Genomic DNA, 17,012 nt, shown 5'->3' on the forward strand with positions numbered 1-17,012 from the left:
GTGTTCCCCAGGGATCAGTTTTGGGCCCTTTACTTTTTAGTATTTACATTTTTCCATTTGGCCAACTATTAGGAACACTTGGCCTTAACTTTCACCTTTATGCTGATGACACTCAGATCTACATACATTTAAAACCTGATGTCAATATTCCTGTGTCTTTTCTTTCTCTATGTTTTACCAGCAGGGCCATCATCTTGCAGTATTTCAGGATGAGGTCATAATCATTTTCTTTACTCAGGCGCTCTGCTAAAAAAAAATGTATGTCTGAAAATTTTCTCTGTCTGAACAGAGACTAGACTGAAGTGATGCTTATTGGTTTAACATACCAGTTGCTAATTTACGCCAATTTAACATTTGATCCGCATGTTCATAACACAGTCAAAACATTTTTAATATAAAAAACATTACCAAATTAAATCCCATGTTGACTTTCTCTGTAGCTGAAAAGTTAATCAACACTTTTGTTTTTCCGCATATTGATTATTGTAATGCATTGCTAGCTGAAGTTTCTAAAGCCACCCTAAGAAAATTACAGTTAGTACAAAACTCAGCTGCTGGAATTTTGACTAGAACCAGTGCAAGGGAGCACATCACAACTATCTTGGAAAAATTGCACTGGTTTCCTATTAGTTTTCGTATAGATCAAAAAATTCTCATGCTCACTTATAAGGCCTTGAATAACTCCTCAATATCTGTGTGAGCTTTTAACCCTCTACACCCCTACACCTGTTCTACGCTCCTCTGAAGCTGGTCTTTTAACTGTTCAAACAACTCGGCTAAAACTATGGGTGATCAGGCTTTCTCTTCTTTGTGGAATTCCCTGCGCTCTGAGATTAGAAATGCAGAATCCCTTAGTGTTTTTAAATCTGGTGAGGTCTGTACCGCTTGTACTGTTGTGTGTATGTTTTAACTTAATATTTTTTATATATATGTAAAGCGCTTTGAGATCCTTCTTTTAAAGGTGCTTTATAAAATAAAGTTTATTATTATTATGTAATGTGGTTAAGTAACAGCAAGTAGCAGCACGTTGAAATCGACACAATACAACCAATCTTTCCTGCTCTTGACTCTTGGCCACTTATTTTGTCTATTTTTCAGCTGTCCTACTAGGGTTACAGGGCTGTTTATAACTCTGTGTCTGTCTGAGTGTGTGAAGGCCCCACCACATGACTGGTGATTCATGGGGACACCCATAGAGCTGTCAGTCCCGAGCCAGGTGTCGAGAAACTAGCAGAGCGCCTGAGTAAAGAAAAAGATTGTGACCTCATCCTGAAATACTGCAAGATGATGGCCCTGCTGGTCACAGGACCCAAGCTAATGTATTAAAAGTGCTTTTCTAGGTTCTCAAATGAAACCTGATCAAGACAAAGCAAAAGTCACACTGAAGACTTATGATGTGTACACATGACAGTGATGACAGCCATTTCTGAAGCTGGGTTCCTCAGGACATAGAAATAATTAGTTACATGAGAAGTATTAGGGGTCAATAACAAATGGTTGTCCAAGGTAAGACAAGATGAGAGAAAATGTACAAAAGTTCTTAAATATGTAATATTTATAGTTATGATTTGAAAAACATAACATATATATATATATATATATATATATATATATATATATATATATATATATATATATATATATAGAGAGAGAGAGAGAGAGAGAGAGAGAGAGAGAGAGTCTAAATAATAGATTTTGATATGTAATGCATTATAATATATAATATTTTAGTAATGCACCTTAACACAAAGCTCACAATAGAGCACCTTTGGGATATGGTGGAACAGGATATTCGCATCATAAATGTTAAGCAGATAAATCTGCAGCAACTGTGTGATGTTATCATGTCAGTATGGACCAAAATCTATGAGGAATGTTTCCAACACCTGGTTAAATCTATTAAATATTATATATAAAAATAACATGTAAATATAACAATATTAATTATTTGTAAAATCATTCCTTCGTAAAATATTGAATTGAAAGCTGCAATTTATGTATGGTTTTATGTGTTTTATTTATGGAAAAATGTTTGCAGAAATGTATTCTGCTTGTTTTTACATGAATGAGGCCCAATGACATTTATCTGCATCTATATCAATGTCTGTGATTGACTTTTTGCCACTTTATATTGAGCAATATATGATGCATTTTAATACTATGTTTATGTTTATTTACTGTATTTGGTTTTATTGAGATGCCACAAGAATCAGGAATTCCTGCAATGCGGAACATGATCCATAAGTAAATGCTACCAGTGTGTTTTTTAGAGGAATAAGTGTATTACTCTGGCAGCATGTTTCCCAAGGTGTCATGCTGAAAAAGTGTGCATTCTTTAAGTTCACTGCTTAATTTAGCACCCAATATTTACACTTTCGCTGTGCTTTTTTCATATTTTATCACTCAAGACACATGCAGCGTAAGTTAAGGTTTTAGTCAAGACCATATAATGATGCACAACTCATTCAACTAAAACTAGCAAATCACTTTCCAGCTGTCCTTGACATAAACCTCTGTGGCCCAGATCCTGGAAAATCATTTTAATCATATGAGCGGGTGCTGATGATCCACAGTCACCCCCTCACCCCTGGGGTCTCACTGAAGGCTTGAAGGCACAGTGGTTTAAGCTTCAGATTCTCAAGATTCCCCACAACATAGCAGCAATGCTTTAGAGAGTTTCTGCAGCTTGTTATAGGAGATGCCTGAGATGGTTCTCCCAGTGTATATTTTCATTTACTCTGAGTGCTTGGCACACTCTCTTGATAAACACAAGCCTAGGTACACATAGACAGAATAGTTGCATTGCACTCCATGTGATGAAAGAAGCTATTCATTAACATATCTCATTTACATAGCCGAGGAGCAATATTTAGGGCCCTGAGGAGCCACAACCAGACAGATTATGGTTCCTTAAGAAACCATAGCAAAAGATACTTTACTTACTTTGTTCTTTGGAAGTGTTTCTAACGTTCGCTCTGACAAAACTTTATTCATCACAATTATTTTCTAGATTATGAAATGCAACATGTAATCTAACATTTGTTTATCATCCACTTCAACTGAATCAAATTTTTTGAGAATTCAAAGTAATTTCTTAAAATATAATGTATGAGATCAAATTGGAGGAAAATAATTGGTGGACTGAAATGGAAAATGTCAAGAATTATTTTTTATGTAAATGCATAAAACATTACAAATATTTTCTTGATATTATGTTTGATTATTAAAATACATTATCACTGCATAAATGTATGTCAAATTGTTGCATTATGCATTTTAATGTTAAGAAAAAACTACTACTTAAATTAGCAGTGCAACAAATGTAGCCTGACAGTAGCTGTTTTCAAAACAGTCTAGCTTTTCCAGTAAAAAGCTATAAAATAAGTAGTAAGACAAAATTATACACTAATGTTTTTGTGGCACATTATATTGCACACGCAGCTTTACTGCCAAGTGAGGCACTCAAATATTACACCATTCAAAATTAATTCTTTGATTTGGCAAGAATGCATTAAATTGGTTAAACGTGACTTTTACATTGTTACAGAAAGTTCCAAGTTGAAATAAAAGCTGTTCTTTTGAAATTCCTATAATCAAAGAATCTTGAAACAAATTAAGTAGCACAGCTGTTTTCAAGACTGACAATAATGGTCTTAAGCATTAAAAATTAGAATGATTCAAAAGGATCATGTGGCACTGAAGCCTTGAATAATGGTGCTTCAACTTCAGCAATTATATATATATATATATATATATATATATATATATATATATATATATATATATATATATATATATATATATATATATATATATATATATATATATATATAATTTTTACTGCATTTATAAGAAGTCATGATTTAACAGAATATTTCTCTCTCTCTCTCTCTCTCTCTCTCTGCTTCCAGGTGTCTGTGGTCCCTCAGCGGCTGTTTTTGTGCATCTAAATTGTGTCATGCACCTTGTTTCCAAGTATGGCCACTGTGAAGGAACCATCACTGAGGGCCTTTGTGGGAAATTAATGGTCACAGAGAAGGGCAAAAAAGACAGGCCAGCTGCCTCTGTCACCACCGGGGTCAGACTGCAGGCACTGTGCGGCTTTAGGTGTTCCTGCAGTATATAAACCTTACACTTGTTTTTCTGCTAATCTGATTTCGCTGTCATCAGCTGCCTCTCCTCGTTTCACATTATTTATCTGCTTGGCTCCATGAAACAAACAAACAAACACATACACACAGTAAATAAAATTTTGTTAAAAGCAACTTCTAATTATTAAATGTTAAACTAAAGCAACATGGTTACTGCATCGTGGACCTTAGAATGACTGTATAGACCAATCAGTCTAGTCTTCTTTATGTGTGCAGAATGTTAGAATAACATTCCCTAACAAATACACTATAGTTCAAAAGGTTAGGTTCAGTGCAATTGTTTTATAAAAGAAATTAATGCTTATTTTGCAAGAATGCATTAAATTGACCAAAAGTGAGAGTAAAGACATTTCATAAAAGATTGGTTTAAATAAAATGCTGTTCTTTTGAAATTGATATTCATCAAAGAATCCCGTATGCATCACAGTTTCCACAAAAACAATAAAGTAGCACAGTATATTAGAATGATTTCTGAAGGATCATGTGACACTGAAGACTGGAGTAATGATGCTGAAAATTCAGCTGTGATAACAGGAATAAATTACATTTTAAAATATATTCAAATCGAAATCAGTTATTTTACAATTTAATAATAATTCAGAATTTTGTCCGTATTTCTGATCAAATAAGTGCAGCTTTGGTGAGCATTAGAGACTTTAAACATAAATTGATTTTACCGACCCAAAATTTTCAAACAATTTTTTACATTTAGTTAACAACATTCAAGGAATGTTAAATTATAATGTCACTAATGTAGTGATGTGGTTTAATATTATTAATAATATACTATCTAAGCTATAACCTACATATTATTTGAACATCTTTTAATGTAATCAGAACATCAGAAAATCTGACAATTTAAGACTTTTAAAAACTAACATTAAAGGGACAATTTAAACAACATTTTTTACCAACACAGTGACAACTTGTCTACAAATACTAATCACAATACTAATGATAAAGATGTTCCATAAACTTTATTTGAACCTTTTCTTTTCCTTCACTGGATCTTAACAGTCAAAGACATCCAATAATAATTAGTATTGATGATGTGCAAATGGCCCCCAAGAAGTACAGCAAGGTATAGCTTTCACAGGGCTGTCATCATTCAGAGAAATGTGCATTACACTTTCAACTGGTCATACAGTACAAGTTATGTGCATTGGGAAAAACTGGACATACTTAAATCTTGAAACAGCAAAATCATTAAATCATTATTTCCATTATATAAAAAAAAAAAAAAAAAAAAGCTGCTTTACAAAGGGCAGAATATTTATGTTTTAAAAATGAATACAGGCTAAATACTAATCATTAGATTTAATTTAAAATGATCTTTTTTTGTTGTTGTCGTTGTGAAACAAATCTCTTTCAGAGATGTGTGCTGTCCCACAGTCCTAATGTCCTCTTATAAATAAGACGTAGAAACAAAAACTTCAATAGAGGACTCGGAGACCAAGGACACATCTGCCACTGTGTTCTTCAGAGGCACAATCAAATCATGTTACATTGTGCTGACTTCCCTAATCGCCCCATCAGAGCTGAAAAACACAAAGATAGTGCTTCGTCTGTCAGCTAACCCATTTGATCCTAAACACACGAACACTTGTGTTAGTAGTCTCTCCGGTAGTGAGTTTCATTGAACCAACACTGATAATGTTTTAGGACCCCATTCATGACTTCAAACTGCACAAAAAGGTTTGGCCTAAGGGTCTCCTCCACTACCCCAAACCTCACAAACAGCCCCCCCGCTCCCCTCACTTTCAGCTGTCTCCTGAATCACACGACCCAATGATGATGGACGGCACATGACCATGACACTGCACCCTACTGCTCCGCTATCCTCATCGACGCACGCCTTTGTTGGGAGAGAGTGTGTGTTCGTACAAGCGGGCCACCCTAATTTTAACCGCTATAATGGGCCCAGCCCTGCCTGGATCCTAGTCCCTGCCAGGAATAGCCCACCGACTGACAGTCATGGGTTTGACGAGGAGACAGGACTGAAGACAAAAAACATTTGAGCCGGGTGGAATTTCTTACCATTGTGAAAATGCAGCACTAATATCTTCCTCCTCCATTTTTTGCCCCTCCACATTGCAGTTGCCCCAATTGTGGCTTAACCACAACCACAACTGTAAATGCCTCTTCAGTTGAATGGGCACAGTCAGAAATAATGTCAGGATGGTGTAAAAGTAGAGACTTTGTGAAAAGGAAGCTGATTCTTTGCATTGCATAATGATTTGCATATACTTTCAGCGAAATCATGCAAAGTATTTGGGTAAATTATTTGGTAATTTAACAGATTTGATGCTGTTTCCTCTCTCATGTAGGGCTGCACAATATATCAAGATAAAATCAATAGTGAAATATGGATAACTGTCAAATTACAGCAGCCATGGTTTAATTTATATGCGCTGTGGGTTTAAAGCACAGAAGTGTGATCGATTACATGCATGCAACTCATGATAACAGTGTATCTGAATGGTTTGGTTCAATAACTGTGATGAGATGCTGAAACACTATCATAAACAGCACACAGTCAAAAGAACAGTGCCACACTTCACAGAGAATACATTTATTTGCAGGCAAACTGTCAAAATAAAGGTTCCATGGTTTAATGTTTGAAAATGTCATTTATATGTGTATTTTTGTTAAACATCATTTTACCGTACAATAGTATTAATACAATCATTCTGCACATATTTGTACACAACCAAATGACACAACTAATATGTAAGTATAAAGGAAGACCAAACTGCTGTAATATTTGAATAAAATAAGTTTTGTCATAAATGGTATTCTCTATGTACTGTGTATACACAACCATAACATGACCTTGTGCTGTATGAGCTGCAAACACTTCAATTATTTGTTTTCATGTTAAAATGGCAGCATCTCTTTCTAGTCTTTATGAGGTAAAGACTCAAGAGTTCTTCCAAATAGGTAACCGGAGGAGAATGCACTTTCTTCCATGAAATGGTCTATTTTAAGTCATGGTCTAAACAAGCATCTCAGACATACGCTCTTTTAAGAGCTAGCTAATTGGATGTTGGTGCTTATATACAGAGCAATTTTCAATGCATTGTTCAGAAAAAAAAAGAAACAAACAAAAATGAAAACGTCTTCCTGAGCATCAGTCAAAGTACACTAAGACATTAACCTCAGATGAACTGTAATGCATGGTGAACGAGAGCTAAAGTAAATTTTCAAACTGTGACAAACCTGAGGTTTCCTTGATGATATCTTTGAAAGACGTTCCTGTCCCTTGTCAATTCTCTCTTAAAAAAATATATAAAAATCACAAGTAAACAAAGGAACCACACTGACTGACTTCATGTGTGGTTTGAGAGAGCAAACAGGAGATTTCAAATTGATTGGTACAGTAATTCTTCAGTAGAAGCACATTAACACTTTGAAAGTCCCTGAACTTTCAAGGTCTTCACTGCAGAAACTCTCCATTAGCCCTTTCTGCACCAGCTAGGATGGCCAAATAACTCCACCAAACCATTGGTTTATTCAAACATCAATTTAAATAGTTGGCCTTGCGATTCTTAACAGTAAGAATAACTTTAAAAAAATGAATGGAAATTGCATTTTACAAAACATAATGACACTTGTATGGGCTATTGAGTTTGATATTTGAATGTCTGGGCAGTGGCTTATTTTTAACAATGAAGAAGGAGAAAGTGTTTTCTAAAAGGACGTTTTAACACTGCCCAAATACAATAATAGAAGAACTTGGCAAGGATGAATAATCAGTTTCTGTAATTAAAAGTTAGCCGTGAATGAAAAAGTAATTAAAAATCACCCGTGATGATTTTTGGCACATATCTCTTTCAAGTTAATATGCAGAGTTGATGTAGGTTTTATTTTTCATCTAATCTCTGAATAGAGAGAATTTTGTCTTGTCTTATGCACATATTATTGTAATAACCAACCTCTGCATTGCCATTTCAAAGTGTTTTTTTCAATTACAAACAATTCAGCAATAATGTGAAACATATTTTAAATTCAATATAGCAGAAATGTACTGGCCCAAGGCCTGTTTAACATAGAGACGTATGAGTGGCATTATGACGAGCGTGTCTAAAGCACAGCTTTATGGAGGGGACAACTGAATGGAGACACTGTGTGAAACAAGTGAGTTCACTGTATCTTCTGACACTCAAATGGCACTGGGAGCTAAACTCACAGCTGAAACTGTACTCTCAGTGAGTGAAGAGTTGATCCAGAGAGCGTGCATTTCTACATTTCCTCCTCAGTCTGGGTCACTACTTCATCACTGCCCGAAAACAGCAACAGGTGTGTCTAACGCTTCTAGAAAACTTCTGTTCTCCCTGGATATATCCATCTATATATCTGTCTGTCTGTCTATCTATCTATCTATCTATCTATCTATCTATCTATCTATCTATCTATCTATCTATCTATCTATCTATCTATCTATCGTTTTTGGTTGAACTATCCCTTTAATTCGCAAATTTGATCCATTTCTAAGCTTGAATTGCTTTAAATGAATCGATTCAGAATTCTTATTCAAAAATCCGATTGCGTCATGACTACTGGCATTTGTTTAATTAAATATTTTATATTCTATTCGTATTTAATATAGCAAAGAATTTCAATAAAGAAATTGGAAGGTCTTAATATAAGCTGGATTTCCTAAATCTGACTATATCCTCCACAACAACTATTAAGACAAAAAGTTATGTGGTGGTCTTCCTGTAGGATCTACAGACCCTGAAGTATATTGTCCATACGATGTGCTGTCTCTCCGCGGCTGGGACAGGTGCCACTCCAGCTCTCCTAAAACAGACAGTCTCTGTTTCGTGTTGCACAGCAGACCGCCCCCCCCCCCCCCCCACACACACACACACACTTCTCTCAACAGTTGCTGTGGTCACATTGAATGCAGCGGTTCACTTCCATGTCACAAACCCACAATTCACCAGGGCTTCTGTTGCCTCATCAGCAGCACATGGAGCTCAACTGTTCCCCTGATTGCAGCCCAACTAAAATCACTTCTTGTCATGGTTGCCTACACTTTTTCTTGTAAAAGGTCCAAAATTCTATCATCATTTACTCACCCGCATGTTATTCTGAATGACTTATTTCATAAAAAATCTGCTTATGGAGTGTAATGCCATTTGGGCTCACCATAAAATCACTGCGTGTCACCATTTGGTCAAAATATTTCTTCCTCTTTTACTCAAGTACATGTTTACATTCCATTCTCTCTTCAACTTGCCGTGACAATGCCTTTGCGCTCTCTTTCTCTCATCTCCTGCCCCCCAGATTACCTGCAAATGCATGACTGAGGGCCAAGGGTCTCCTCTGTCAGCAGAGGCACAAAGCCAGGAGACTCCTTTATTCTCAGATGTTAGGGGAAAGAGCCTATGTTGAAAACTGCAGGCCAGTTAAAGCTGTACGTGATGTGCCCTGATCTTCTCTGATTCATTAGATGTGTTGAATGCACTGTTGTTTCAGTAGGTTAGGTCCTATTAGCTGGGTGTTAGCACTCAACAATTCCTTGTCCTTAAGCTATTTGGGTAGAAATAGAAACCTTGTCAGGTTACTCAGTCTGAAACCCCTATTGTTTGAGAGCTGTCAAATCAGAAATGGAGAGTTATTGCACGCCGTAACTCGATCTGCGAGCAGGTGTGAAAGAGCTAAACTTGAAGCGTGAACAGGGAATTTGAGTTTATTTAGAAGCAATTAGTATCTTTTTATTGCCATATTTATCACCGTATTCTCCATGCAATATAATTCATATTTCTAGAATTTATAGCTAAATATATTTTATGAAAAATTATTTTATGAACAATTTAATTATTAATATAATAATATAATTATTATTTACTTCAAATTATAAATGATTATACATTACATGTTTTACAGTTTTATTTTTATAAATGATTATAATTTTTTTTATTATTATTATTTCCTACTTAAAAAAATGCACACTATATTTTCTGTTGATTGAATTTTTTTTTTTTTTTTTTTTGCTGTGTTGCTGTATTTTAATGGCTTTCTGGAAAATGAAACAGTTTTTGATTCAAACTAAGGACATTTTCCAGGCTCACGTGAGTGTTTTTTTTGTTTAATAAAATAATTTGTCTCATTGTTTGGGCGCTTAGGAAATATATGGGAATGTCTACAAGAATGTACAAATCCTGGGAAAATACAACTACAGTAAATTCAGAAGTTACAACTGTGAGGATCACTTCACACCTCAGATAATGCTATTGGTGTTTGTTGAGAAATAACTGGAATATTTCACCTCCAGCACTCTGGACAGCGCTAGATTAGCTTAATATGTGAAAGACATGAAGTGGGTTATACGTGACAGAATACCAAACATTCCTGTTAAATTCCCAGTAAAATCATGATGACACCACTTCAGCTGCTCATCTGAAGTGTATTGGATTCCGAAGCATTGATTCCACTGTATCAGTGTTTTCTCAGTTGCAGTATATTGTTGATTTTTTTAGGGTCCCAATGACAGAAAAATGCCCCTTGACACTTGCACCATTTTAAATAGACAAATGGCAGCACATTTATTTAGCAATAATGTATCTGTTTAGTTTGTAAAAAAAAATCATATTCCACATTCTCTGAATTATGTTTATTATTATTATTATTCAAATTATTTGAAAACTTTTTGAATTTAGCTTTTAAACAGCTTGGCTAACATGCGTGAGACAGAAGAGACCAGACAATGTCATTATGTAGATATATCAGCAGATGTGTATTGCTGTGAACATGCACTCAAATCTAAAATAAAAACAATTATATATTTTTATTTGTAATACCAGAACAGTTTGATGGTTAAATATACTTGAGCTACATGTAGGAACGATTCATAATCACAAGGAGTTATTGATCTCAGGCGTATAAGACAAAACGCCTCGTTTCCCAGAGGTTCGATTCGCGGAGGAGTCGTTTATTTGAACAGATTCATTTTAGCGATTCATTCACCGATCTGCAGTGTTTCTGATCACGAACTTCAACAGAGAAACAAAATATCATAGAAACACAACGCAATTTTAGACTTTCTCCATACACCATACAAAACAAGACAACATACAACAGAGCATGCAAGCTAAGATCTCAGTTGAGATGACAACATTAGACTTGAAGACATCTAAACTTGAGAAAACGGCCTAAATTTTGACTATTTTTGGAACATGGTATATGTGGTCTAGTTAATCTTGTAAACTCTATGAGATTATATTGTTGACTAAATATTTATTTTACTTCAAGCTTATACCATATAACTCAAGGACTTCTGCACTTTGAGTGATGATTCAAATGAATCAACTCACTGAAACACTTGTCATTCAAATGAACCGAATCCCTAAAGTGAATCAGACTCGCGCGTAAAGACAGAGTACAGAACATAAAAGCTGCTCAGTGCGCCTCAGCCGGACTCCACACGGAGCTTCATTTTCTGTCTGTACACGCTGAGCCAGCGCTTTATTTCAAATGAAGCGTCCTCTCATTCCGCTAATAAGTTTTTACACGTGATATAACAGCTATCTTCGCCATGAGCTGCTTGGATGTCATGTATCAAGTTTATGGTCCACCTCAACCTTATTTTGCCGCAGCATACACACCATATCACCATCAGGTATGTTCATGTATACGTTAACTGCATTACGCTTCTATTGTATTTCAATTTATTTTAAATGTATTTTAAAGCAGTGATTTCCTTATTTTGGTTTTGTTTGAATTCGTGCGCTAAACTTTCTCTGAGATCTTGACCAAATAGTTTTACAAACTTTAAAAGAAGTTACATAGTAAGATGGCCATGAGAGCTTTTTATTAATTGCAGTTTAAGAGTTAAGAACATTTTAAGAAGTTTAAGAAACAATTCTGTATTTTACACATATATTGTTAGCATGAATGCAATATAAATGCTGTTGGCATGTTTAATGCTTTGTGGAGAGTATATTACGTTCTTTTTATGATTTAATTTATATATTTATATATACAGCTTTGTATATATGTATGTGCTAGTGTTTGAAAATAAGTTTGGAAACATTACAGGAACACAAATTGTGCACAACCAAACTCACTGATGTTCAATTCTGTATCATGTAAATATCAGAGTTGAATGTAAATTGATTTTGCCATTTTTTGCATGCTTTCAGAAATTGGCATTTTACTCCAAAATGCAAGAATCCCCAGAACCACTGAGCGGAAGCAGCTCTTCTTTTTCCAACCTTTCCGGGCCATCCATAAAAGAGGAGGACTGTGCCCGGGAGAAAGATCACCCGCCGGAGGCTGAATACATCAGCTCCAGATGTGTGCTATTCACTTATTTCCAAGGGGACATCAGTTCGGTGGTGGATGAACATTTCAGTCGGGCTTTGAGTCAGTCTAGTAGTTGTGCAACTGGATCCACCATCAGCAAGACAGCAAGAGGCACATCATCCTGGAGAGGTGGGAATCTGATGCAACCTACATTTTCATTTAAATTGTAATTAATATATGTTTTACTTGCATCCTTTTTGATTGCACAGATTTTAGTCATGATTTCTTTCTTTTTTTTTTGTTACTTTTTTTTTTTGCATTGTTAGGATAGATAGATTTTTTTTTTTAAATAATACAAATTCAATTAAGATATACAGACAATTAAGACAATTTTAATTAATATCTTTTCCTTGCATCCTTTATGATGATTTTTTTAGTAATGTCAACAGTCACAATTTTATTATTATTATTTTTCATGATCAATATATAGATTTTTTTTTAAATTAGTATATACAGTACAGATAATTAGGACATCATTTTGCACAGATATTAGGAATGACAACAGACACAATTTTACTTTATTGTTTTGCATTGTTTCAAGATCAATCGATATATTTATATATATATATATCGATTGATCTTGAAACAATGCAAAACAATAAAGTAAAATTGTGTCTGTTGTCATTCCTAATATCTGTGCAAAATGATGTCCTAATTAATATATATATTAAACTAATGCAAATTAGTTAAATACAGGAAATTAGGAAATAGATAATTAGGACATAATTTTTACAGTCAGTTTGTTGCATTTATGTTTTGTTGATCCAAAGGTGTGGGCATTAATCTCAAAATATGTAAAGGTTCAAGTTGTTGTATATTTGAATTATCATATGCTTTGATCCACATTAATATGCAGAACATTTACATAAATGTGTCCCTCCACAGACGGATCATTCCCTATGAGCCAGAGAAGCTTCCCTCCCTCGTTCTGGAACAGCGCGTATCAGCCGTCAGTGACAGCATCTCTCGGCAGCGCCCTGGGTTCCTCCCACACAGACCTTCCCTTCCCGCCGGACCCGTACTCCACCGCGTCTCTACACAGCCATCTTCACCAAGCCACCCCAGAGCCCTGGCACCCCTCTCACCACCATCACCCTTACTCGCTCAGCGGAGCCATCGGCACCCAGGGGTCTGCTTACCCCCGGCCCTCTATGCACGACATGTACGGAACGCACTTTGACCCCCGTTACAGCTCTCTGCTCGTGCCCTCGGTGCGGCCGCATAGACTTCCTCCAGCCACGGTTCCCGCACCTGGAGCCTCGCCGTGTGATATCAGCAAGAGTGAACCGGGCAGCTCGACGTGGACCGGAGCTTTCACAGCAGCCAGCTCTGATATGAGCCTGAACATGGATGCAGGTGTGAACAGCATGCAGTCTACATATAGAAACATCACAAAGTGTTTATTCACATGAGCTACACTTAAAATCAAATGGATGTCATTGCATTTAAAAAAAAAAAATCAAACCAAAAAGCATTTATTTTAAAGAAAAGAACACATCACTAATTTCTTTTTTGCCATTAAATAATAAATAAGACGACATTTTGTGACACTTTCTGCTTGTCAGATGTTAGTGGAACATTGCTGTTCAAAAGTTTGGGGTCAGTAAGATTGTGCTTACCTGGATTTATTTGATAAAAATTACAGTCAAATTGTGAAATATTCGTATCATTTAAAATAACCTTTTCTGTTTTAATACATTTTATAAATGTAATTTATTCCTCTGATGCAAAGCATCATTACTCCAGTCTCCAGTGTCATGTGTTCCTTCAGAAATCGTTCTAATATTCTGATTTGCTATTTTTGTCGAGACTGTGATATCTTTTTTTCAGGATTATTTTGTGACTTGAAAGTTTAAATGAAAAGCATTCATTAAAAAATATAATTTCTTTGTTATATTATAAATGTCTTTTCTGTCATTTCAATCAATTGAATGCCTTCTTTCTGTATTAATTTAGTAAAAAAAAAAATCTTTGAACAGTTTTATCAGGGTGCCTGTGTGAATATTAGGAGAACTGACATCATACATCCACTAAAATTACCTTGACATCAGTTTGAGTGCAGATAATTGTGAAGAAACTGAAATTATTTCAGAGAAAAGCCAGTTTAATACTTTGTTATATAATGCAATGACATTTCGATTTTTTAAAGGGTGACTTAAAGCATCTAAATACATTTTTAGGGCCATCGTAGGTTAAAATCGTAGCATAATCAGTCAGCTCAAAAAATTCAAACATATAATGTCAAAATAATAATGTCTCAAGAGCTTGTTGAAGTACATATTCAGAGTTTAAAATCTAGTTATCTCCAAGCTTTTTGACTTTGACCTTTGCGCTTCTGATATATATTCGTTCCTCACTCTTCACCCTCGCTCTTAAGGCTTTAATGCTTTCTTTGCCTCGAGTCTTCTCACTTCTCTATATTTGCTGCTTATTTTCCCTCTCCTCATTTCTTTATCCCTTTCTTCCTCTTCCTTCCTCCTCTCAGGTCTACAGAGCCAGGATAAAAGCAAGGACTTGTTCTGGTTTTAGTGCCCTTCTTTCTCCGCTGGCTTGTTTTTCTGTGGCTTTAGTGTAACAGATTCTCATCTCACTTGCAGCTCGGCGCTACACCCTCTGCAGCGGGACCATCCTAAGCTGAACCCTTCGGATGAATGCAAAACTCTCTCTCTCTCGAGTGAGGAAAGACAGTAAAGAGAAGCAAACATATTGTAGTGATGAGACTAGCAGCTGCTCTGGCACTGACCCTCAGCAAAACGGACCCAAATTAAGCTTTGAGAAAGGACAAACGTTACTTTAAGAGGACATTTGAGAGCAGAAAAGATGGACTAGCTATATGAAAAGATTTTCTGACGCGTGAGCTGCATTCCCTATCATTGCTGAAGACAGAGAGCAGCTATTTGAAGCCACTTGACTCTATCTATATTGCTTTCAGCACCTGTCACCGACAACTGTTGTGGAACTTAGCAGACGCGCACAGAGCAGCACTGTGCGCCGTTTGACCGAGCGAGCACCCTGGATTTCATTAAACAGGCGTTTTGTTGTATCTGGACATACGGCGAAAGGGAGCAACTGGGTTGTCTTTTTTTTTTTGTGAGGAGTGGGGTGGGTTCAACTGGAAGTAGATACAAACACCATTAAGCTGTACTGTATATACTTTATGTGTCTTAGTGTGTCCAGTGCTACAAGTAGGAGCAAACAGCATGACAGAAATATAGATTTTTTCATTTGTACTTTTTTAACAACCACTTTCAGTCACCGTCAGCCTATAGGGTGACGTCTCACCATGATGTATTTGAATGTATGTAATATATTACCTTTGAAAGTATTTTTCCAGTGCATTGAGGAGAATGAGGTTTTTACCAGCTGTCTATCTTCATCCTTCGAAACAAAAATGGAAATAAAACCAGACGGTGCACACGTTTTTTTTTTTAAATATTTTTAAATATTTTTGAGAAATCTTGTTAAACTGCAAAATTGTAAAAAAATGAAACTCACAATTGTTCATGCACACTTAAGTATAGTGGCATCTTTTCATACGAGACAGTGTCTTAAAATGTATTTCTGCTTGCTTTGGGCTTTTAAGAAAGAAACAAAAGGCTCTTAAGAATTCACTGCAACCTCCAGAACCTTAAAAGCAAGGTCATCAGAGATTCAATTATTTATTGCAATATAAATTTTCGCAACATGAGAAGGAATGTAAATATGGGCTACATTTAATGCACGTGATGTTTTGTTCACTCAGCCATAGAGTCAACCAATTGAAAGGAAAAGGGGAGCGAGAAAGAAAGCAGCAGAGTGAATGTTATCACATGCCATTTGATCCTTTTCTTTTTGGTTGTGTTCACTGTGAATACCAGACAGCTGTAGATTAATATTGGCTTATGATAACAGTAATGATGGACAAGAGATGTGTGGCCAGGGGTTTCTCTTGCTTTTACAGTATGTGTAAAACAAAGGCCTCTTTTTTTAAGGAGCACTGAGGAGCGTCTTAAAATGCTGGGGTGCATGAAAAACTCAAGGAGATCATGGGCAGATTAAGTCACATTTCAAATGTTTATCTGTTATGAGCAGTTACTTCTGTGCTAACTTTTTTTTTTTCTTGTGACAGGCAGCAAAGTACAGTATGGGTATTTTATAAATTATTACTATTGAAACAACTATTGAAACATGTACCACTAAAGTCTTCAGTACTTCTGACAATGAACCACACTAGGTTTTATATGAACAAAAATAAATAAATTACATAGAAGAAAAAAAATTATATATATATATATATATATATATATATATATATATATATATATATATATATATATATATATATATATATATATATAGGTCTACATTGCAAATGTAGAGGAGACCAGGGTTGTCACAGTTTATTTTTGAAGGTCAGTTTCAGTATGAAGGTGTTTTTTTTTTTTTTTTTTTTTTTTTTTTACATTTAGTGGGGCATGTTGTACCACAATATGAGCCATGTGCTGGTTACATCTCAAAAATATTAGTTTAGAGTACAAAAATCACAAAAATGTAAAAGTTGTTTTAAAC

The 17,012-nt window shown here is 35.4% G+C and overlaps 1 protein-coding gene across 2 annotated transcripts; it reads left to right on the forward strand.

Annotated features, from left to right (window-relative positions):
* The first annotated feature begins 11,560 nt into the window (after positions 1 to 11,560).
* LOC113114863 (transcription cofactor vestigial-like protein 2) lies at positions 11,561 to 16,666 on the forward strand. 2 transcript variants are annotated; one of them, XM_026281937.1, is made up of 4 exons: positions 11,561 to 11,778; positions 12,302 to 12,593; positions 13,350 to 13,820; positions 14,950 to 16,666. In XM_026281937.1, the coding sequence occupies exons 1-4, from the start codon at positions 11,695 to 11,697 to the stop codon at positions 14,991 to 14,993; spliced, it is 891 nt and encodes a 296-aa protein (XP_026137722.1). In that variant the 5' UTR covers positions 11,561 to 11,694; the 3' UTR covers positions 14,994 to 16,666. The 2 variants fall into 2 exon arrangements, with proteins under 2 accessions (XP_026137722.1, XP_026137723.1); XM_026281938.1 differs by having other exon boundaries at positions 15,062 to 16,666.
* Positions 16,667 to 17,012: the final 346 nt, after the last annotated feature.

The sequence above is a fragment of the Carassius auratus genome, chromosome 15 (assembly GCF_003368295.1).
Source record: "Carassius auratus strain Wakin chromosome 15, ASM336829v1, whole genome shotgun sequence".
Lineage (NCBI taxonomy): Eukaryota > Metazoa > Chordata > Actinopteri > Cypriniformes > Cyprinidae > Carassius > Carassius auratus.

Excerpts from the sequence above, each read along its gene's own strand:
- LOC113114863 (XM_026281937.1), top strand. The coding sequence starts at position 11,695 with ATGAGCTGCTTGGATGTCATGTATCAAGTTTATGGTCCACCTCAACCT. Across the intron at positions 12,594-13,349 it reads AGGCACATCATCCTGGAGAG|ACGGATCATTCCCTATGAGC; the intron begins GTGGGAATCTGA and ends GTCCCTCCACAG. Across the intron at positions 13,821-14,949 it reads GAGCCTGAACATGGATGCAG|GTCTACAGAGCCAGGATAAA; the intron begins GTGTGAACAGCA and ends TCCTCCTCTCAG.